This window comes from Buteo buteo, chromosome 26 (assembly GCF_964188355.1).
Source record: "Buteo buteo chromosome 26, bButBut1.hap1.1, whole genome shotgun sequence".
In the NCBI taxonomy this organism is placed as follows: Eukaryota; Metazoa; Chordata; class Aves; order Accipitriformes; family Accipitridae; genus Buteo; species Buteo buteo.
In genome coordinates, this window is record NC_134196.1 from 15,121,417 (window position 1) to 15,145,882 (window position 24,466).

The 24,466-nt window shown below is 41.3% G+C and overlaps 1 protein-coding gene across 4 annotated transcripts in view; it reads left to right on the forward strand.

Moving 5' to 3' along the window:
* The first annotated feature begins 1,260 nt into the window (after positions 1 to 1,260).
* Positions 1,261 to 24,466, forward strand: part of CPM (carboxypeptidase M) — a 29,424-nt gene continuing 6,218 nt past the window's right edge. Inside the window, exons 1-3 of one of the 4 annotated variants that reach the window (XM_075057841.1) lie at positions 1,267 to 1,351; positions 1,547 to 1,697; positions 16,812 to 16,909. In XM_075057841.1, the coding sequence (XP_074913942.1) occupies positions 1,334 to 1,351; positions 1,547 to 1,697; positions 16,812 to 16,909 (267 nt within the window). In that variant the 5' untranslated portion in view covers positions 1,267 to 1,333. Of the gene's footprint in view, positions 1,352 to 1,460; positions 1,698 to 2,926; positions 2,999 to 16,811; positions 16,910 to 24,466 lie in introns of those variants that run through there. The other 3 variants (XM_075057843.1, XM_075057842.1, XM_075057844.1) reach the window with 3 other exon arrangements.

Below are 24,466 nucleotides of genomic sequence, written 5' to 3' on the forward strand. Positions count from 1 at the left end.
GGATTGACTCATACATTCATTTCCTTCAATATGCTTTTTCTGACATTGACCAGCATAGCAAACTTTGGAAGAAGGCGGGTGAAATCCTGCTGCTGGTTATAATGAAAACTGCCATTGTTCTTCCTCAGAAAAATTATGCAGAATTTACAAATAGTTGTATTCTAACACTCAGCTATATCCACATCATATTTTAAAAGAAATTTAGATGCTATCCTAATTTTTGTTGCTGGAGGCCAGCTTCACTTTCTTCTCTTAGTCCTTTTCAATCTTAAAGACAATAAAAGGTGATGAAAAAGTCTTTGTGGTGAATCCCAAGACTAGGATATCCCCAAGGCAATGTGGTTAGCGCAAAACCAAGAAAAGCGTTTAATTCCGTAGAGATAATCCAGTCCTTTCAGTAAGTGAATACAAGCCTATTAAAAACTCATCCAAACAAACAAACAAACAAAAAACCCAACACGCTAGGCAGAGATTTTGTTAGATTTGGGCAGTTAAATTCTCTCAAGAGTCCTTCTGCATGCAGCAGGTTTTGTCTGTGGGCCCCAGGGGCTGACACCCTGATCACAGCCCAGGAGCACACAGGTGCTGAGGAAAAGCAGTGATGTGAACGGTACGTGTCAGCCGGAGCCGGAAAGCTGTCACACCTCCCATGGGGAAAAAAAAAATTAGAAAACATTTTAAAAAGAGTTGTTTTTTTAACAACCCTTCTTGTGAATCAGAACAATCATCAAAAGTCAAAATGTGAACTTTTGCACACGCACACCCCTTTTTTCTTTTTTTTTTTTTTTTGGTGCCTCCAGACACCCCTCCGCAAAGAAAAATGAGGCAAAACCAGCCAGGACTCGCCAAAACGCGGCCCCGCTCTTCCCCCAGCACACCGCCCAGCAAGCAGGGCCAGCCAGCGGGTCCGCCACAACACCAAACCGACTGCCAGCCGTATGCCCGAGCCCTTCCCCTCCCCTCAACCTACAAGGAGGGACACGGGGAGATGGAAGGGGAGGCTTGGTTTCACCCCGAGGGGCTGCCGAGGACGGGGGAGACGGCTTCGCCGCCCTGACAGGAACCCGCGGGGGCTGCCGAGGAGAAGGCTTCGCCGCCCGCCGCCCTGACAGGAGCCCGCTCGCGCACAGGTGAGAGCCGTTGGCGAAAAGGCGGGAAAGAGGGAGGGGAGAAGGGGAGGGGTGTGTGCCCCCCCCCCCCGACCCTTGGGCGGGCCGGGGGGATCTGAGTGGATGAAACCCCTGTCAGTCAAGGGCAAGGGCGAGGCCGGCGAACGGGGGATGGCGGCCCCCGCCCGGCGTTGGGGCTCCAGTTGTGGAAGAGCGGCGGCACCATGCGGGTGGCCGCCGGGGTAGGAGTGGCGGTTGTGGTGGTGGTGGGGGGAGGCACCTGCTCCCTGTGAGGGGAGACGGGCTGAGGCGGGAGGGCTCCCTCGGCGGGCTTGTCGTTGCCCCGGCTCTGCCGCCGCCGAATGGCGGCGGCAGAGCCGGGGCAGCGACAAGCCCGCCGGTTCCCGCGTCGGTTCGGTTCATCCTTTCCTTTCTAGGACGTGGCGGGCATCCTCTGCCTGGTTTCTGTGGTGGTCGCGCTGGATTTCAAGTACCACCACGCCGAGGAGCTGGAGGCGTACCTGAAGGGGGTTCATGCCGCCTACCCCTCCTTCACCCACTTGCACAGCATCGGGCGGTCGGTGGAAGGTAGGGGGGGTAAGGGGTGGGGGGTGGGGGAGCGAAGGCTTTCGGTTTTACTGAAACTGGGACAAGTGTGGGTAAAAGTGGCTGTGGTGGCGTTTGGTGGGCGCTTGCTGGCGGCCGGGCTGCTCTGATCGCAAGTGCCGGGTGCCTCTCTGCTTCAATCTCTGTGAAAGTTTCTTCTTCCTCTTGCTTAAGCCGAAGTAACAAACTCTGACGACACGTATGACGCTTCAGCTAGGGTAGAAGTTCTCCCAACACCTACTTCTTTTGAGAATTGGGAACCTCCTGAGTGGCAATTTCAGAAACAGGGCTGTCCGTAAAGAGCTTAAAATGAGCGGTACCCCATTTGCCAAGTGCCCGTTCTAGGTGGGGCTGTAATTGGAGTGTGTGTTTCCTAACTTGTGGCTATGTTAAAAATATCTTCTCGTTTGGCTTTACCTATTTTTCCAGTAAATCTGGACTGACTAGAAAAAGAATTTCAAATTCCAGACTGATACAGGGTCTTGTGCTTTAAATGAAGAATGGCATTTCAGTCTCAAATCCTAAAGGAAAATATACCGACATCGATAATCACCTTCCTGGCCTTATAGAGATATTCGAATTTATCCCTCTATGACTGGTACTTTCTTACTATAAATCTATAGGGGAAAAAGAACTTTTAAGTTGTTTTAAGATATTAGAAAGCGTAGTGTTTATTCTGGTAATACAGTTAATAGAGAACCTAGGCAATTAAGCTGTCCCTGACATCAGTCTGCACAAACATCAGTGGAACGTGTGCCCCAGATATGCCAGGGATCAGTTTAAAGCTCCTGACTGTTCTGATACAGTGTGATTGATACTTTTAGGCATTTACAGGAGGCTATTAAACAGGGGAGTGTTAAGTTCAGGTTCACTGCACTCCAGTGAAAATATTTAATAATAAAAGACCAGGTATTGTACTTGTCTATATACTGATAGTCTGTGTATGTAGCTGAAAAATGATGTTTACCTGGGGAAAAACAGATATTTATTTTCAGACATTTCTTGTGATACAGTATGGAAGGAGCCTGGGTCACTGCCACCAATAGTAAAATGCACTGAAAATTTTATTGAATTTACATTAGGAACACTTATATTCTGGATGTCTTTACTTTTGTTTAAAGTACTAGAAAACAAGTTTTACTGCTGGAGAAAACAAAACTGGAATATGTATCCATAAAATGTTTGTACTCTACTGAAATTGTTCTTATCAGGTTAGTTTCAGGAGTCCTGGCGCGGTACAAAAATAGAATGAGAAGGCTATACATAGCCCAGTGTACTTTGAGGTAAGTTTCTCAGTGTTACCTGTTATTAAATGTTTGTACAAACTAAATGCGAGTGCCATGTATTTAAAAAGGAAGAAAAAAAAAAGATAAAGAAGACTTTTTGTCTCAAAAATAAATTGTCTAGAGGAAAATCCACAGCGAATGTGATGTCTTTAAAGAGAACATTGCAATTATTTTTTCTGTGGTTACATGCGAGGTATGTTTGTGTAGAAGAGTATTACCTTCTCTTTGTTCCATTTGAATGACTGCTTTCCTCATGTCTTCAATCCTTGATATCTCCCCTTCCCTTTCCCCTTCTCATCTTCCACCCCACGGATTTCCTTAGTACTGTGAATTACAGGCTCATCGTGCAAGCATGGCATGTGTAGATAATATAAGCATTGAGATCTTCAGTGTTCAATTTTAGAAACAAGAATGAATGAGACATTTCCCACTCTGAGGGCCTCATGTAAAGCACACTAAAGTCGTTTGGCTCAAGTGCAGAGTTTCATTTAAAAATGGGCATTTTATCGTGATAGTTAAACTTTTACACATTCTTGCCTGCTTCTCTTCTGAAATTCTTTTCCCCTTATGTGCCACTTGCTCTTTTTGGTCTCCTCCTTCATAACCATCTTTGTTCTAGTATTTGTCAGTACCTGTGGCATATAAGTGTATGTTAACAAGATTCTAGGTAGGTTTATATGTTCGTTTTATTATTGAAAGGGTGTTTGGGCTTATGGATGGGCTTGATCTTAACAGCCTTGTAAACTCTATTTGCAGCATATTATGTGAGTCACTGCAATGGGAAGGGGAGAAAAACAGGAGGAGGAGGAGGACTGGCTCCTTCAGGGTTTGTCTAGTCAAGGCTAAACCATGACTTCAAACACAAGAAGTATTAGTCTGTATTTTTAAAAATGTTAAGCTTCCAACTGAGCTTTGCTCTAAACCATGTGCTTAAATAGAACTCACTGCATTAACTTCTAAGTCCATTTGTCCTAACTGAAGCTAAGAAGTCTTTAAATGTTGAAACGTAGTTTTGTATTTCATCTGACTGCATCCTCCAGAATTAGTTTAAATGTGGATACTGTGTATGTCTACTTATAGGAGAAAAACCATAGCACTTCTACCTTCTGCAATAGTAGTCTGACTACTGTAACGTGACACAGGTAGTTTCTGTGTAATCAGTCTTCCAATAGCCAAGTACTAAGATTTTGCCTGATAACATGAGTTAACATTGTTTTCCTGTCAGTATGGCTGTGCTTTTTACGCAAATAATTTATAAAAGTATGTAGCTGGGTCAGCATCAGATGTTTAAAAGGTTGGTAAGTTAAGATGTTACTCAGAGATGCGGTCACTGACTCTGAACATGTTCCTATTCTCTTACAGTGAAAGTAAAATAATTGGCTTAAGTCTTTTTTATGCTTGGTCTGAATTGGTCAATCATCTTTGTCTTGCCTTCTATGCTATTTCCTACACCTAAAAATAATAATGGAAGTGTGTGTTATGTATTCGTATGTGTTGTATAGTTTTCTTTTACATACGTGCACACACACACATAAATGAAACTTAAATACTGTTCTTGCAGAAGATCTTGTGGGAAGGTTTTTTTTCTGTGAAACCTGCCATATCAGAGATTCCTGTCCCAGCCTTAAAAAAAAAAAAAAAAAAATAAAAAAAATTCAAACAACTGTTTGAAGGGGACCTGTCCTAGCAACATAGATCAAACACTACTTTTCCTATAAAAACTGTCATCTAGTACTGGTATCTTTATGTTGTAACTTTGAAACAGGAAGATCTGAGCTATTTAGAAATAGTCTGCTGTTTCTGTGAGCAGCATTTATTTAAAACCAGTGTTATGGGAAGAATCTCTGCTCTCCTGCATCCTCTCTGCCCCTTGCTTTGTAGTTGTGTAGTTGCAGCATATATTTGTCAAACTTTAGCCTGCAGCCATCCTGTTTTCCCTCAGCAAGGCTTTGCAGCTTTCCATGTTTGTTAAGAAGCAGGCAGAATTGACAACTGGGTATTGTAATTCACACCAGTGAAGTTAGCAATGTGGGGGAGCTTGTGTAACATAAAATCGGCAATTGCAGCTGGTGGGTGCAGTTTGATTCTTGTCCATCTCCATATCCTTTAGCTGGTGTTGAGAAAGTAAGTATGTAGAAAATGTTATTTAAAAAATTAGCCAAGTACAAACCCACAGAACTCAGGATACTAAGAATGGTGCATAATGGACAGGTAAATTACTGGGGCTTTTCCCCCTCACTTGTTGTAGGATTCTGCTCTTTGGAGTATTGTACATAAATTTTTAATGATGTAGATAAGAGGTGTGATCTTGAAACATGGCTTGTGATCCTTTGTATAGCTCATAACTATACCAACAATTTAAATTATGGTCTGTTGATTGCAAGGGGCAAATTAAACCTGTACTCTTACTTCAAGTTACTTTTTATATGTAACTCAGTGTTGACTAATGCTGGTCCTAAATAGGTATTCAATTCCTACAGCTGCTGTTTTTCAGATGCTGTAGAGTAGCACAAGAAGAGAAAGATTTTCCAATAAAGAAAAAAAGAGAAAATGTAACCATTAATCAAGAGATGGCCTTCGATTAAAGGTCTTCTGCCACCAGATTAGGTCTCTCTATTAGCCTGTCACAGCCTACATGTGCCGGCCTTTGGGTTGTGCTACAGGGCCTATATTTCCCTAGGAACAGGGAATATTGGGTGAATATTGATGTTAATGAACAGTGATATGGGTTGAATTGCCCTTTCGGTACAATGTTGTTAATTTTTAAACAAATTCTAATCACAGACTTAACTTGAAATGAAACTCTTATCCTATGCCTGTGTTTCACCCAGATGGTCAGTCTGTCTGCATTCTCCTCTTACTTGAGGAGAGCACAATTACACATACCTCCTACCCCACTTTAGGGGATGAGGCTTTTTAGTAGAAAAGTATTTCTAGCTTTTTAGTCATGCCTCACAAAAGAGCAGTTTACCTTGCATCCCTTCTGGATGGCCTTTCTGCCAAGGACCTCTGGCTGTAGATCCTTGGAGCTACCAATGTTGCTGATTGTCAGGGCTGCCTAATTAAAGCTTTACTATATGTAGCTGTGGTATGGCATATTGTGTTCAGCTGGTTCACATAAGTATAAATGGAGACCTACTCATAATACATTAATTAGTTGATAGGCAACATGTGACTGCTTACCCTGAAGCATTTGTTCCTTAGGCAGTTGTTCCATACATTATTTTGCATAGAAAAGAGATCTAGATATTTTTTTTTTAAGGCTGGTTTCTTTCTGCAAAAGCTGGATGATGATTGCTAGTTCTGCTTTCAGAACTTTGTATGAATTAGCTACTGGAGATGGAAACAAATAACGCATAGGGCTAGCTGTAGCTCTCTTCCCCTCCCAGCTGAAATACTACCCTCCCTGTAAACTGCTCTACTCCTGGCACAGTAACTCTAATCTTTACAGTTGATCAGACACAAGAAAAAGGTTAGGGGCTGCTTCTAAGCAGATGATTGTGCAGCTTGATGTCTAGGGCTTACTTGTTGTTATGCGAAAGGTCAGTTCATGGTAGTTGGAGTTATTTAATTAAATGACTGTAGCTGCTGTGTAACATGCTGAGCTCACAGTGGATTTAGGATGGTTGAGATACATTTCCTGTTTGTTCCTAACCAATGTGTTCTACATCCATGAGTCTTGCAGTTACCTGGGGCATTTAAGCAGAGCTTGAGCAGGTCTGCAAAAGTAACATTTATCCTAAAGCTAAAATAAAAGCAAACTGTGCTCTTAAAGACAGTCATACTGCATCAGTTCAAAAGTCCAGTCTGGATCAGTATTCTTTTTTCCAAGAATAGCTAGAGAAAAGTCTAGGAATTGGGTAGACACAGCAAGATACTTCCTCAGTATGCACTTTTGGCTATGTGCAACCTGGGTGTTTCTGACAAAGTGTATTTCCTAATCGTGGTGGACGTAAAGTAGGTTAAAGTACAAAGCTTGCTTTGATGTACAGTTGCACTAGGCTGATCTCAAAATCCAAGAGGAAACAAAGGCCAGCAGAACATGTTTCTCAAAGGAGGACTGAGTTACTCTGTAGGTGCCTGAATTTTAGTTTTGTTGTGTCTGTTGCCTTTCTTAAAAGGCAGTCACTAATGTTTCTAAGGAGACATTTTGAAAGAGAATCTGGAAGCAGCTGGTCAAACTCATGTAGCCTGTTAACTAAACCAGAAACAGATGATGATAAGGGTTGGATTCTTTTTAAAAAAGTGAATTGGTCTTGCCTTTTTTCCTATCCAGCCAATTTAAAAAAAAAAAAAAGTGTGTGGGGGAAGCTGCTCACTGTTTGGATTTGTAGGACTCTGCCAGTGAGATGTGTATTGTTTGGAGCTTGCTATTCTTGGAGCAAACATAATGTCTGGGATCTGCCAAGGATGTTTACAGGATCTGCATAGTAAGTCTCTTGATGAGGCACTTCAGTGCACTGAAACCCTCAAAGTTCACCAGTAACTTCTCAGCCATGTAGGAGCAACAACCTATAGTGTCCTCCTAGTTTTCTACTCCCTCTCTTGCCTTCAAGTGGCAGGAATAGTTTTAGTCTTCTCTGCCTCTGGTGACAAAAGGGTAGGACAAATAAAAATGTTGAATCTGGATAAATTGCACTTAAAAACAAACCATCCCCTTTCTTGTGCCTGGCTTGTGTTATAAGCAATCACTCTGCTCATGATCCAACAGTACTACTGTGAATGGGTAATGTTACTTTCTTTTATGTATACAATAGCTTTTCTGAAAATTACTGGATGCATACCAGTTTCACATCTTTCTCAGAAAATAAAGCACATGTTTTTCAGAACTAGGTTTAAAAACCCTGTGGTAACAGAAGCAAGAGTTGGTGAAAAGGAAAAGCAGTCTGTTGGTTTCTGGGAGTGAATATGAAGCCAGTTAGTGTAAGTAATGGGGAGAGCCTGTTTGGGCTAATCCTATGTGTCTGTGGCGCTCTGCTCTCAGTGAGCAATACTGGATAAGGTTAGTGTATATTAATTTAAAAACAGTATTTCCTTCTGGGTTGTTTTTGTTTGGATTTTTTAAAATTTATTTTTATTTCTTGATTTGCGTTGAAATAAACTGTAAGGTGCTATTGTAGAGACTGTGCTCTGGATTGGCAATTTTTCATTGTTTTGTGTATAAAGTGATTATGAGAACTGGAAATGGTACAGTGTAGTGAGTCATGTACATGCAGGAAAGAAAAAGTTGTCGTTCTCATAAAATACAAGTCCTGTGAAAGTGTTTAAAGCAGCTGTGGATGTCCCAATCAACCACAGATTTGTAAACCTTTAGGAAGATAGGCAAGCACATGAGCCATGAACTGTTTTGACTCCCTTCTCAAGTGCTTTGGTTACAAATAAACAGTGTCTAGTTTTTTTTAAGTCATTGGTCATTCCCACAGTTCTGCTTATAAGGTACTGACTCTAAATTGGATTGGCTGGTGTAATCTCTGGAAGTAGATAGGTGCTTATTAAATAGTGGGAAATTGTTACTTTTATTTATTTCTTTTCTCTTTAGAGAGAGGTAGTCTTATGCCTGTAAGAAGGGATGTGTGAGAAGAGACCAGAAGTGTTAAGTTAAGCAGTGGCCCCAGCGTAGTAACTACGTCAGTGGTAGTGCAGCTGTTGCTGAAACATTCTGGTCCTTTCTATCTCAAGAAATACCACAAATTGGCTGAGATAGGACTGTCTGTATTAGCAGTCAGAAAGTTGACAAATGGAAATACAGACCACAGGATAGCCCTAACACTTTGAAATAAAATTTAAAAGTGCTGCGCAGGTACTCTACCAATTAGTGTCTCTTGCTGTTATCCTCAAATAAGAATTTGCGCCCTTATCAATGATTTTTACTCCTTCCAATAGCTTAGTAAGAACAGTGGTTAGATTAATTCTTGCTAATTATGATCTCTTTTATAGGCTCTCCATTAAGCAGGATACTTGAGGAAGCAAAGCAAGTACTAAAACCTTTGGTCCCCTCCCCAAATAAGAAGTGTGATCAGTTTGGGGTGGGAGGGGGGAATGTAGCCATGGTAGACCTGCAGTCTAATGTTACCTTGGGCTCTTCTGGGTTTGTTCTGCTTACCTATGCACCATGCCAAACATTGCCAGATGTGCCTGGTTAATATATGTGATTGATCTGTATCTTTAATCCTTCAAAATACCTTGAAGGCTTTCTTATATTTAAAGTGTCCTAGCTCTTCTTGGGATACCAACTTTGTTTATTACTAATGCTAATCCAGGCTGAGTCTTTAGATAATCCTTTCTGTCTCAGTGGACCATAAGAACATGGTATACTGAAAGTGAGGATAAACTCTCACAAAAGAATCTGATGTACTACAGTTGTTCATACAGATGTCTATCTGATTCCAGCTTCAGGTGTGTAGGTTATTCTGAGTGTAAACTAGACATTTAGTGTGTCTGTTTTCTGAGCAGACAGCTGCCTCTTTTGGCTGATAATTTACAAAATTTATATCCCCACAGGATGCATGTATATTACTTACCATAATCGGGAGGGTGCTTTATTCAACAGTCTGGTTAGGTTTAACTCACATATTTGTTCATGTTTGTAAGGCTACTTCTGCAATGCTACTACCTCAGTCATTCTGATTAAACATTTCTGATTATATAAATGTGTTGGTAACTCAAATTCTGTTAGAATCTGAATCAAGCTGTGTGTGCTGTTGGCAGTCCGCTTGCGGAAGACAAGTACCAAAATAGCTTTAGATCTTCCAGCTTGAATTGTTGATGGCAAATCAGAGTACCACAGGGCAAGGATGCTGCTGGTGCTCGCTTAGCCAAAGGGAATTGCTCCTGAAGTCCTTCATTAGCTGTGGTAGTGTTTTGCCAGAAGACAGTGTTGCCCCGCTGTTATCATGGAGAAACTAACACTTTGTCTTCGTATTGAAGCTTGGAAGTGCAATACTAAGTTACGTAAGGATTTAATGTCTTTGTATTCCCATCTTCTTGCCTATGTGTGTGCACATAGGTGGCAATTGTACTCCTGTTATACACCGACGCTACTGAACTCTGCAGGGAATACAAGTACAGATCAGAAAACTTAAAAACCAAAGAATGGTTTATGCTAGTATGCAAACAGGTTTACCATGAATGTGACTTAAAAGTTAGAAGTGATAAAGTCAGGATTGATTTCTTCTCTCTCTTCCTGCAAGATGAGGAACTTTTAAGTAATAAGCATAGTTTGACTTGGTCTCAGAAAATAGGTGTCAGGTGCAGCCGGAAAGATACCCTGACATACTTTTGCAATGAAAAGAAAACTGTAAAGATGCCTTAGTGTCTTGCATGGTAACAATTAACCTATATTTACACTAGTATTACAGGTAGCTGGTAAGGATGGAGTATCCCAAGACATTGCAGAATGTGTTGCCAAATGCAGTTAAGGAAATGTTTTCAATATTAGTATGCATAGTTAAAGTGGATTAAAGAGCATATGAGAGATTATGTGGGAATTGTGGTATATCTACAGAAGAATTTATCAAGGAGTGACTCTCATGCCATCCCATCTCCCCACAATATTTTGTATAATTAATGCAGATGCTAGTTATTTGCATCGTTTCTCTTTCTTCTGTCAAACCATAATTATGTAATGGTTGCCTTTGCAGTGGAAGCTGTTATAAAAATCAGCTGGTATGTTTATTTCACTACTGTTACTTGGTGTTCTCATCATAGAATCTAGGCTGAAGCTCTTCTGCTTATACTGGAATTGAGCAGGATTGATACAAGCTATGCCTCAAGCATAGCCACCACCCTCTTACGTTCTCATTGAACAAAACCTTGTCTGTCTGGTCCCCCTTCTTATTTTGCACCACTTTGATTGTATGCTCTGGGGGTCAGAAACATGTATTTTAAAAGTTTGTGTGGAGCACGATAGAGTGAAGCCCTGATAGGGAGAGTTCTCAGGACCGCTGAAATATCAATAGTCAATAACAATCTGAAAAATAATGATAAAGCTTTTAAGTTGTTTACAGTTTCTATTTAACTTCTCTATCTTCTTCTCTTACTATTAAGGTGGCCTTCCCTACAATTTAGGGCCCCATCTTTCTGGGTAATATGCAAACCACCCTGATAATATACTACTTGGCCTGTAGAGTTTGTTGCCAAACATGGGATAAGTAAGAGTAAAAATTAGTAAGTTTTAAGGAAGAGGATATGAAATACAAAGAGAAGTAAATTGTTGTGGTTTGGATCAAATCTCGGGAGTATATTTTTTGAGGTCATTAATTTGATTTGGTATAATGTCATGTCTCTTCTCATAATCTAGCTTTACGTGTTTTATAGGTAACATAGATGAATCCAAGCAGACTCATATCTGAGGATTTAGACATCTAAACCCTCAATTTTCTAGCTAGTGTCAGAGCAAGTTTTGTATGAGCCATGTTCAGTGCTATACTGTTCAAATAGGTATTCAGTGAGATCTGGAGCCAGAGTAAACCGTTTTTGACACTTTTCCTCACAGCCTTCTCTTAGACAAACTGGTAAGCTGCAGATTGGATAGGTGGCCTGCAAGATAAGGAGGAAACTGGCTAACAGGCTGTATTCAGAGGGTGGTCATCAATGTTTTTTTACTCAGGCTGGCAGCCTGTCAAAATGGGGTCCCCCAGGAATCGATATTAGACTCTGCACTGTTCAACATCTTCATAAATGATCTGGATGATGGGATTGAAAGCACCATCACCGCATTTGTTGATGACGCCAAACTAGGTGGTGAGGTGGACAAGTGAGAAAGGTGAACCATCTTAAAGAGACCTGGACAGGCTGGAAGGGAAGAGTGGGCTAGCAAGAACAGTATGAAGTTTAACAGAGACAAATCCAAAGTCCTGCACCTGGGATGGAATAACCAAAGAGCCCAGTATAGGCTAGGATCTGTGTGGCTGGGGAGCAGCCTTGTGGAAAGGGACCTGGGAGTCCTGGTGGAAATACAAAGCTGAATGTGAGTCAGCAGTGTGATGCTGCAGCAATGAAGGCAAATTGGATCCTGGGATGCATCCACAGGGGCATTGCTAGCTGAGATAAAGGTGTGATTGTGCCACTCAGGCTGTATGTGGAGTACTGTGTCTGGTTCTGGTACCCACAGTTCAAGAAAGAAGTGGACAGACTGGAGAGGGTGCAAAGAGGGGGGGGGCCACAAAGATGATCAAAGGGCTGGAGAACCTGCCCTGTGATGAAAGACTGAAGGAATTCAGGCTCTTCTCCCTGGAGAAGAGAATCCTTGGGGGGGGGGGGGAAACCTCATCACAGGATTGTAGTACTTAAAAGGGTGGCTACAAAGAGGATGGAGGCTCTCTGTTCACAAGGAGCCACATGGAAAAAGACAAGGGGCAATGGATGCTAGTTCCACCAGGAGAGATTTCATCTCAATATAAGAAAGAAACTTTTTACAGTGAGAACACTCATTCACTGGAACAACTTCTCCAGGGATGTGGTAGAGTCCCCATCACTGGAGGTTTTCAAGATGCAATTGGACAGAGTGCTTGATAATCTCATTTAGGCTTGCTTTCCCATGAAACTTTGGACCAGATGATCTTTTGAGGTCCTTTCCAACCTGGGAAGTTCTATGGTTCTGTAATTGTTTCTAGGATTAAATTGTTCTTGGGCCTTGCATTCCAATGAGAGTCAATCATTCTTCCTCTCTTCTGTCCTGTGCTTTCCAGGTAGGGACTGCTTCAACATGGATCAGCATTACTGCAGTTCCTACCCATGAAGTCAGTGTGCAACACATGGCCAGGCCAGGAGGACTGTAGTCAGCCTATTGCTTTTTCTGGGTCAAAGTGGACCTCCATACAAACCTGAATCAGTAGCCTAGCCTGAGCAGTACTGACACTGAGTCTGGTGCGTTGCCCAGTCATTTCACTTAATTTCCTAGCCATAACTTTCTTTGAAATGATAACAGTTCTTTTTCATAGATGAAGCTGTAAAGAGCAAAGTGAAGAAAAGTAGAAATAAATTTCAGAACAGAACAAACCAGGGAGGCAATCCAGATGGCTGCATGTACAAGTGATTTGGGTTTTTTCCCCACTTGATCTGGAGATCAAATTTGATTCTCCATCTTAATTCCTAGTTTTCATAGATGTAGTTAGAATACTGATACTATGCCATGAACTGTGGCAGTGCTAGAAAATTTTAAAAAAGACTGCTCATTCTACTAGAAGCTGTGTGGTCTGGCTCTGTTCCAATACAAGCCTTGTTACGTGTCCGAGACACACAGTTAGAAACACACGTTTGTCCTGATTACTTGAAATATAGTTCACTAATTAGTTGAAGTCAGTTCTGGTTTGGCAGTGAGAAATGGCTTTCTGATACACATTCAGTTGATTCAAAGCATGGGAGATAGCTTTGCTGTTCACTTCAGGTACAAAAACAGAGTTATCTAGGCTTTACTGATTAAAGGAAACTATCTATATGCTGAATCTTTTTATATGCGGTAAATTACTGCTGTATGGAAAGAAACCTTACATCATCCCTCATAGGTACACAATCCAGTACTGCAGGGTGAGCAGACCCAGGAATTTATTTTAATTGTTAATGGTAGGTTTAATACTTCTCACAAGCTGGAAATGCCAGGAAATAATTGCTGTCTCAGTTCATGGGAGTGTTTATCATTTAGATGGCCCTCACATAAACTATAAACAGTCTAAACACTAATGCTGGAAAGACCAATTTAAATCAGTACTTAATGCTAGTCTATACTTAGCTCTTCCTTGTGTTTCCCATGAGCACAGTTTCACAGTGACAGCAGCAGGAATGAACACTGCTGATGGCAAGGCACTGGAAATTTCTTTTTAATTTGAAATCAGAATACAACATTATTTGTAGAAAGTCTTAAATGATAGAAATAACTATAGCATTTTGGCTGTACTTGGACTCTTGTTGCTTTAGTGTATATATAGTACTGAATCAGTGCTAGTGCTGCTGCGGGGAAGTGGCTAAAGAACGCGGCACTGTTCTACAGTGGCTCATGAGATGCTCCAAAAAGTCTGTATGCAGTGGATGTGGATGTTGTCATTGCTAGCAGTTGTCTTTGAAATAGTCCTTGTGACCTGCTTCCTTTCAAAGAAAACCAGGGTCTAATCTTAATGTCTAGTTATTGGTGAGATAAGATGCTTCATGTTCTAGGGACTACAGTATTGTTTGGCTGCTGTGATTGGTTGGTTATTTTATATAGTAGATAATAATTATGTACAGAAAGGTAATATAAATGTAGTAAATATATTGGTTAGCTTAGTGCAAGACCAGGACATTAAACCATCTTGCCTTCTAGGTCACTGTTTTGTGCTTGTGTAGGAAATCATCAAGGATTTGAGGAAGCTAATGCTTTTTATTGGCACTTATTTCACTTGCTGTGAAAGGGCTTTTTACATGTAACTCACTGAACCCGTCGGCTCTGAGATATTTTGAAGCCCTGTCTGTGTGCTTGGTACTCATGCTGATAATGAGCAGTCCCAGGGCTGAATGAATTTGTAACCTTATAGAAGGCATATGACTCCTCTGTAGGAAACCATGTGTTTTACAATTTAGCTGTATCCACATCCATCAAGGAGAGAGCTGGGGCACCATCAGGTCTCCAATATAGGTCCTTTGCTACCTTAATCTTATAATTTCACCACTTAGATGTTGGATGTGCTCTTTGACACTGTAGCTTCGTCTGATGAATCCCTAGCTAGGGAAGCTGCGCATTGTAGGTTTGCCAGTAGTCATCTTAAGTTTGGGCTGTGACAGAAAGGCTGCAATCGCAATTGTAAGCAGGTGTGTTCCTCTTGGTGCAGCAGTCCATGTGGTAGCTGACAAGTTGGGAACCAGGGAGGGGTGTCTGAAATTTCCTTCCAGTAGAGGGAAGGAGAGCTGGGCATAATGGCTTAGAGGGCATAAGGACAAACAGTTATAGGAGTCACTCTGGAAGGACTTCCTTGGTACTTCATTGCAGGTTGCCCCTTGATGCAATCATGGAGAAGATGACACATTGCAGAGATAGAAATTGAGATTGAATAAAAGTAGCATGTTTTTTTCATGACTAGGATTTTTTTCAGTTCCAAGCATACTTCTGCAGCAAGACTTGTCATCTATTTTCACAGAATTGCAGGATGATTGAGGTTGGAAGGGACCTCTGGAGGTTTTGGAGGGGAGAAGGGCTAGGCTGGTGAGGATTGATGGTTGTTCTTCATTCCTTTTTGAAGAAGGATGTGCTTTAAAGCTAGCATCTCCAGTTTCTCTGCTCTGTAACTTGTCTAGGTTTATAGAAGTCAAACTATTTTCTTTTTTTTTATGAAACAGTTGCTCTGTATACAACAAAGTCAAATAACTAGCTTCCTCACCAAAGCACTTACCATGAACTTATTTTTAAAAGTATGGATTGCTCACTCACATTGTCCTTTAATGAAAGAGTCAGTAGCAGCATCTCACAGCTTTGTGCATAGCATATGGATATAAGGGTTGAACACCAATGTCTTCTAGAGTGACTGTGTAAAACTAAGGGATCCTGAGACTATTCCTTGTTGAATCTGTCTGCTCTCAGTGCTGTCTTGTGCTTCTTGATTCTAAGCCTGAGACTCCGATTCAACCTGTTAAGTGAGAATTTAGTTTGACAGCCACTGTCTTCAGTTTTACCTGTCTTGCAGTTGTTTTCAGTCTATCTTGTCGTGTTCTTTCTGCCCTCTTCAGTTTTTTCCCCATTCCTGAAGGTACTGCAGTTGCCACAGCATTTTTGTTTTCCTTTCTAGCTATGTGACTGGCTCACTGCCGCTATACCATGAGGGTCATGGCTTACACCTCTGAGAAATTGTTACGCTCCAGAGTGTATTTACTGCAGATTTGATGTTCCACAAAGATTTAGGAAATAACACTTTTTATGGTACTGCATATAGCAGCACCTGCATTCTTTCCTGTAAGTAACAATGACAGCTGGACTCCTCTGAGACAGCTCATGGGTCCCAACAACCCCTGTGTGAGCTGGGGACAGGTAGCGTATATGCAAGGTCTGGGCATTAGCAATCCATAGGCTGTGACCGCTATTATCAAGGAACTGGTCCAGTTTCATTGCTGCCATCTGCTGAAACTAGAGCTTTCCACCTCCTTGAGCAGACTAATGGGAAGCATAGTTTTCAAGATGAGATCTGAAATGCCACAATATCGCTAAAAATAATAATTAAAAATGCCCCTACCCCCAGTGAGGACTTCCAAAATGTTTGTTTGTTTTTTGTTAAAGTTCAGCTTCCTGTGCAGCTTTACTGGTCCTAACTAATACTCATTCTGTATCTATTAATTCTTTCCGTGCTAATTTTTATTATTTAATATGTCTCTGATACAGCTCTGCTTGGTATCTCGTGTTTTCTGAGCAGTAACTCAATGTGTTTAGTTTTTCTGTGTTGTCTTAATACAAAAAAGATGCTCTTTCTTTGTGTTAATGAAAACTTCTGTGTGTACTTCAGAAAACCCTTATGATTTAATATTTTGGGGAAGAATGGCTTTTATTTTAAATACTCTTTAGTTGCTTGGTGACTTTGCTTGACAAGATCTTGCTTGCTAAACTTGATTTGAAAAATGTTTATTACAAAAAAAACCCCAAACTATTTTCCTGTAACTAATATAACAAGTACTCATAGAATAAAAAACCCACAGCCTACTTAATATGCTATATATAGGACTGACTGGGCAGCAATGAAATATGAGAATTTGTACAGTGGTCTTAATGACCAACTCTTTTAAAATTTTTTTTCCTAAGGTTTGTATGATATTATAGTTGTTTAAAGAAATGTTTTTTCCCCTTCCCCTCTTAAAGGTAGAGACCTGTGGGTTCTTGTTCTGGGAAGGTTTCCAACCCATCATAAGATTGGCATTCCAGAGTTCAAGTATGTTGCGAATATGCATGGGGATGAGGTACGTTTCAACTTTTGTGATGTCATTTATACCAAATACACTTACCAGAGGTTTAGAGTGAACTTCTTAGGTGTGTGCTACTTACTATTGAGGTATGTCATACCTCAAAGAAGACCTAATATGTGTGTATTTCTTGAGGAATTTCAAGAATAAAGTTCCCTTGTTCTGGTGGAAGGGCTTTAGGAGACCTTACATCACAGTAAAGAATCCTACAATCCTACACATAAGACCTCTCAAGTGGAGAGGTTTGTCTTCTCCATGTGAATAAACCCAGAGGCTTTAACTTTCCTGGCAATGAGTCAGATGCAATAGTTTGCTTGTACATTATTATTGCCTAGGCATGAAGTATGACTGATAGAACTCTTCAAATACATCATAAGATTGAATAATAATTGCTGTGCAGCACCAAATTATTTTAGGAAGAAAATTTATCTTGGAAACCTTAAGCTTGGAATACCTAGATTTACATGAGATAACACAGTGAGTACAAAACAAAAAGCAATTACAGGATTAACCTGCTCTGGAAAGAATGCCCACTTAGTAATGATAAAGGAGAAAATGACGATTATGAGCCTTCCTTGTGTAGTACATGAATCTGGAACAGAAAGACTTAAAGCTTCACTCTTCTCTAATCTTTTCTTGCTTTCTAGTTCCCTTATTCTTTAGCTTTACCTGCTTATATTAGTCATGTTCAGGATAAGTTTAAACTACACAATATATTTCTGTGCAGCCTTTAATGTGAAGGGTAAATAATTCAACAGAAATGGCAAAATCTTTTTTATGTATCTATCTATATCTGCTAGACTGAATTCCTCAAACTAAGAAAAACAGATGTAGTAGGAAGTGTATCCCGTGTAAAGTGTAACACATCACAAGCTATTGCTATTACTAATACCATGCATGAGCACTTGCATGCCTACAGACACTTGTGACATTATGTACCAAGAATTTTCCCCAAGTTAGACTAGTTTCACCTTGTTTGACAGTGGCTGTGCTCAAAGTGCTGCTGGGAGTCTGACTGCTTTGGAATTTAACTCTGTGGGAGGAAGCTGATTCATGGTTTCAAATGGGTGTGCGTGTTACTGGATGCCCAAGATGGGGTTTGCAACTCCTAAAACCTAGTGTGTGTCAGCAGGGTAGTCTAGGGTGCCTAGGAACTGAGGTTCCATGTGACAGTCCCTGCAGACTGCTGAAGGGAATTGAAAACCTATGGCTACAGATGACCCCACTTTGCTGGGAAAGAGGTGGAGAGCAGGATATGATCTCATCCAGAATGGCCTGGCTCTCAAATCTGATATTGCTGGACTGCAGAAGGCCACTTCTCCTATGGAAACCTCCACAATGAAACACTTCTGCCATTATCACTGCCTAGCAGGATATGCACAAGGAACTTTGACTGTGGAGACATGCACCATTTGCATATCCACAGGGTCAGGAATTGCTGGAGATCAGGCAACCTGGATCACTGCCTAGGATCTAAATTCTTATATTGACTTTGTGAGGAAATGAGGCAAGAATTTTTTTAAGGGATCTGGCACTGTGTTTGAGTTTGAGCAGGGTTGATCCTTGAGCTGCCTAGGTACCATATAGTATTAAGTGCCATGCTGCATTTTAACTTGTTCATTAGATGAAGCATGCACCTAGGGAAGATTCTGGAAATAGAGGATTCCTCCTTTTTAGGCCCTCATGATGATTTTTGCCTTATGTTTTTTTGTGTATGGATATAACACTGTTGGTGTTTGTTTTTCCTATCTGACCATAAATGTATTTCAGATGGCAGGAAATGAATTCCTCATATAGAAAAGCATTGAAGAACTTGAATGTTTTTTTCCCCATAATATAAGATTCTGCTGGACTAGTCACTGGGGAAAGATTCAGCCAGCCCTATAATATATTAAGCAGATAAGTTTTGTACTGACTGTATGACAAGCTTCAACTTGTGTTCCACAGTCTGTCATAACTTAAAATTGCAGGATTATGGCTTCATTGATCTAGTTGGGTCTTTTGTGCTTCAGCGATGCTTTTCATAAATGGTACAGAGTGAGAAAACTTCTGTTCTCAAGTGTTGTTTGGTGATGCTGCCCTTCTAACCTGTCATGATCACACAAATGACTTTTTTTTTTTTTTGACTCAGCTGTCTGGCTGCTCCTGAAATCTAAAAGTTGGGGGGGAGCCTGAATTGCATGTGTGCAGGCTATTTGCACATGCTGCTGGAAGAAAACCTAGGTTATTTGGAGAGCTGCCCAGCAGGGAAGTTCTAATAAACTAATGTGAGTACGCAATACTAGGAAGAGTATTTTTTTCAGAATTGGAAAGACTTATTTTTTTTAAGTAGGGTAATTTTTCTTAATACTGTAAGACATGACCAGCCAAGGTTTAAACGATTTTATTTTGTGATCACCACTGCCAAATAGCGTGAACTTTTGTCTCAGATCCCCAGAGGTGCAACAAAACACTTCTCCCATTCTTTGTGTGCCTGTATGAAGTTGGACACCATTTTTAGCAGTACTTTTTGTTTAACCTAAGCCAGATTAAAAATGATAATTAGAGGTAGTTCAGTCACTTGCAGCTATGTGAGACTTTAATCAAAATGGCACTAATAGACTGCACAAAATGCATAAGCCTGTGCAATGTTAATAAAGTCTGTACTGAGGAAGACGAGGGAGAGGTTGCCTGTTGTTCTTGGGCAGCTCTCATTCTGAACTGAGCAGCAGTCTCTCTTGTCCCAGACTTGTACTATTACTTGAAAGATCCTCTCTTCTTCAGTGTGTACACTCACACGTTCCTCTCTGGGGAAGAATTTATTCCACTTAACATTGACTGCAATCAAACCCCCAAACACTCCTAAGTCATAAATGGAGCAGAACTATCACCTTTTGACCAGCTGTACCAGTGACTTAAGTCCAATCTACACAACTGAACCACAGGATCTAATTAGAAGGCTTTTCCTAAACCATGTATATCACAGAAGGGAAACCCTTTAAGGAAAAGCATATCTGAACAAAGTGTAAACTACTTGTGCATTTCTGCTTGTTCCCTTTAATATATTAAGTATATGGCTTCCTTAACTTTCTGCAGATATAGTGTAACTGGGCCATCACAAGATAAACTCTTTTTCGTTATGAGAAGCAAAGCCTGTACTGATAGGCCTGAGCTAGCCTACATGAAAGATGTGTTGATCTTGCTTGCTTACCTTGTGGTTTAAGTTAAAGCAACTAGACTATTTTCCATGTCATTGTACACATAGTCATATCCACAGAATGGTTTCCTGAGATATGGTGACTTACTAGGGCTTGGGTGACTGAGGACTGGGGTAGGTTTTGTGATCAACATAATTGGGGCTTAAAAAAACCAACCAACCAAACAAAAAAAAAACCCCAACCAAAAAACAATGAACTAATGAGTCTTGTGTAGAATTTCTCACTCATTTCCAAAAAATGAATGGCAGTGGCATTTACACTATCAAAATGCCAATATCAAAAAAGGTGCTTTTTTTCCCACCAGGTTGGGCAAAAAGAGTTGTGTCCACATACTACACAATCTGCTATAAGGAATTTTCAGCACATATCTTGCGTCCTTTGCACTGTGCAGTACAGTATGGAAGTGGTGTGGCAGGGAAACAAATACATGCTCTAGAAAAGAGAGTAAAAAAAAAAAAGAAATATTTCTTGTGTAGCGAACTATTTTCCACCTGGCTTCAGTATCAGCTGATGTGGTATAAAGAAGGTTGGAAGCACCAGAGATTTCAAAATTCAAAGCAACCAAATCTATTTGCTAACAACAGAATTTAAAAAAAGCTGGATGCTGCTGAGAGATCTTTCAACACAGGTAGGGCTGCTGCCTTGCCCCAGTTACCTTTTTCCTTATCTTTACTCCCACTCTTCTGAGTGGGAAAATAAAAAAGTGATCCATTTCTCAGCCAGGTGAAGCCTGTGCTGAGAAGCCTGAAGGCTGTGGAATTTGTCCAGGTGGTACCATCTTATGCCAGTTACTAGTTCAAAAGCAGGCTTTGTGTTGCCATTTCCTTAAGTGATAATCCAAGGAACTGCAATTCCCTGTCATACATGTGGTAGTTCTTTTATTTCCATAGCAATTGCTGCTATAGAAATAAATGGGTATGTGCCAAACTCTATTTGCACAAACAGTCGCTTTAACACTTTAGTAAAGAAGGACAAATAGAGTGGGGTGCGTTGCAGCTGTGCATAATAATTAGTGCTGTACAAGTGTTAAAAAAGAACATCTTGTAAGTGTGGCATTTAAGTGGTAAACCAGGATGGACTATTGGTTTCTGTGCTGTAACTCCACTTCCTTAGGCGGGGTTGTGCTAGTGCTAGGTCTGTAGCGCAGTCAGGGTTGGAGCAAGGACATGGGCAAGACCATGTTGCTCTGAAACAGGTCCTACCTGATGGTTTGGATCTTTCTTTCAACATAGTTCAACTTAAAAACCAGGCCACATTTAAGGAAAGAATTTTAATCGTAAAAATAGGCAGAGTCTATCCACCCATAGTCCCCTGGTATTAGGTCTCTCATGTGGTAACAAAAATGTTTTAAAAACAGGGGTGCTGCAGTGAAGTGTTACAGCGCAGGTGCAATTGGAGATAACCTTAATCTTTTAACTGGCTGCTGCTAGGGCTTCCTGAGTAAGCCCTTCAGTAGCTGAGCAGGGCACTGACCCAGCCATGCCAGAAGCAATAGTCAGCAAGTTTAAGGGGTATGTGTACAGAAACAGCAGTAACACCCTTTTCTACAGTGTCAATCCATGCCCTGACACATGCATGCTGCTTCACTAAGGACTTCCCCTGAGGATCCCTGAAAGCCTTTCACGCTGACTCTCTCCCTTTGGGGCACACAAGGAAACAGACAGCTGAAAGTGCACAGAGAAACTGAATGTCTAACTGTATCCCTGGAGGTGGGAGAAAGGGTTTTCCTTTGCTTTTGTGTCACTCCTCATCTGAACTACAGCAAAACAATGCACCTGGGCATTGCCCTTGGGATACCGCAATTAAAACCAAGTATTCATCATGTCTTCTTAAAGTCCCAGAGCACATAAAGGCTGTCCCCCGCTCTCTACATCTTCATATTAGACTAGAGGCAGGTTAAGGTGTCTGTCCTCGACTTTACTGTCAGCAGCCTACCTCCACTGTGTCTAGATCCTTTTTTTTGAAGCTTCTAATGGCTCTACCTGGCTAGGTGGCAGATGCCTTCCAAGGGTTTGATCAAAACTTGAGCTATACTTTCCCAGAAATGAAAACTTTCCCTCCCCTCAAACATCTCCAGATGTGCTTTCTCAAGAACTTCAGGGTACTCTGGACCAAAACAAAACCACCCCTCAGTTGCCTCACCGAAACAGCATTGTAATAAATACACTCTTCTCCCACAAGGGAATGATCAAAGTGCCAACTCTCTGTGATAGAAATTAGCTGAATTGTTTAATCTACTACATACTCGGGTACAACAATAGCTATACAAGGAATCCTATAAAATAGGGTTAGTTTTTAAAATACTGTATATGTAAGTAAGTCTGGGTTTAACTTCTAAGTGCAAAGAATGTCATCCATGAAAAACTGGTCATCTTCCATTCTTTATAAATGTTGCCCTTTTCCACCACCTTCTCTTGTTGCTTTTCTTTATCTTTTTTTCCCCTTCCTGTTCTGCTTCTCTACCCTTTCTTTCCTGGATATCTTTTTGTCAGGTACTGCAGAGAAGTACAGTAGGATTGGAGGCACTTTCCCAGTTTCTCCAGAGAGCAGTCCAGTCTTGTCTGTAGTTTAGCTGCCTCTGTGGTAGGGCTGTTCTTGCTGCTTCTGAGTCTGCTAGCTTTATCTCTCATGCCCAGGGCCACATCTTGGCTGACTTCCCTCCCCTCCTTTCTTTCCCCCCTGCTCTGTGTGCTTCCCAAGATGTCTATCACCCAGAGCTGGAACTGAGCTGCCTGTACAAGACAGGTTCTGTTGCATCCCTTCTTAAATTTCACAGAATAAATTTATCAAACCTGCAGAGCAGTCTGCTTTCATGTGCTCAGGTGCTATTTTGAAAGCTACTGGCAATGGAGGAAATTGGGTACCTTTTACCCCTTGTCCAAGCCCATTTGCTGCATTGTCTAGAAAAAGAACAACTTAGTTACTGACACAGTATATGCATTTGTGTAACGTAGCTTCCCCTAACAAATTACTGGATGGTGGCTTGCAGGAGATCAGCAGGAGCTGACAGGCAAGGGTTAGAAAACTTAGGAACAAATCTGCTGGAGGGCAGGGTGGGAAGAGATCCTTCTTTTTCCCTGTACAAACTGCATGGCTGCCTTCAATTTTGACACTTAAAATGGTGTGATCATTTTTGGCACTACATTGTTTGTTTGTTTCCCCTGCAATAAACAGCAATTACCAGCTAACTGGCAAGACATGGTTTGCTCCCAACCTGAACAGCAGTTACACCCAGACCTCCTTGCCCCATCATGTACCAACGCAGCTCCTGCAGGCAGAGCTCCTGCTGGACAGTGACTGTGTTCCTGTTTACCTTAACACCTGGAGCAGGACTTATCACTTAAAATGTACGAATGTGAAAATTCGATAAGATATTAGTGCAGCAAATAGCTGTGGAGAAATAGTCCTTTTCCCCTACCTGACTTCACCTAGCTTTTACCTTAGCCTGTACCAGTTTGAAAGCAAGGACATGTTTATCTGCATCACCAGGTTCTTCTAGTAATGCTGCTCCATGTTCCTCGCTTTAGGAAAAAAAAATTCTTTGAAAGATTTCCACATCAGTGGTGCAAGACTCATTCAAAAAGATACTGAGATGCTGTAGCTCTGAATTAGAGCCTGCAGTGATTTACCAGGCTTTGTTCTTAGAGATAAATTGTCTCTGGAGCACATCTAGTTGCAAGTCTTGATTTGTTCCCATCCCAGCCAGGGCTTAGGAACCCTACAGTGCCCTTGAGGCATGGGTCACAGTGCTATAGGAAATGCTCCTGGAAAGTATGGTTCAGTGAATGCTGTACTAGTGGTTTCTGGGGTAGAATAGGATTGTTCTTAACTCACTGGAGCTGAATCTTGCCATTGTTTTGCCTGAAATCTGATAGAGCAGACTAAAGGGAGATGTCCTGCCAGCCCTCACGACCTATACAAACTTACATGAATGGAAATATGTATTTAGCTTTTTCTCTGCTGCTGCCTTTCCTTGATCCAAAGTCTGCATCCAAATATCCTTCCATCTCTTCTGCTAAGGATTTATATATACCTGTTTGGTTTCCCTAATGCCTGTGTTCATGGCATTAAAATAAAGCAATGTAACAGAGAATATAACAGAAGTGCCTATGGGGCCTCTCTTGATCCTGTATTAAAGTTGACTTCCCATAGAAGGTGATCAACAAGAAAAAATCCTGCTCTGTAGCACCTGGAAAACATGGAAGGTGTTGCCTTCCTTTCTTCTGAACTTCACTGCCAAGTGGTGATGCACAGCACTGACGCTTATGTGCAGGGCCTGGGGTCCCTTGGGCATCAGCACAGAGCTGACTCTGCAGTGCAGCTGAGATAGTGCAGTGGTGCGTTTCCAAGCCCACGT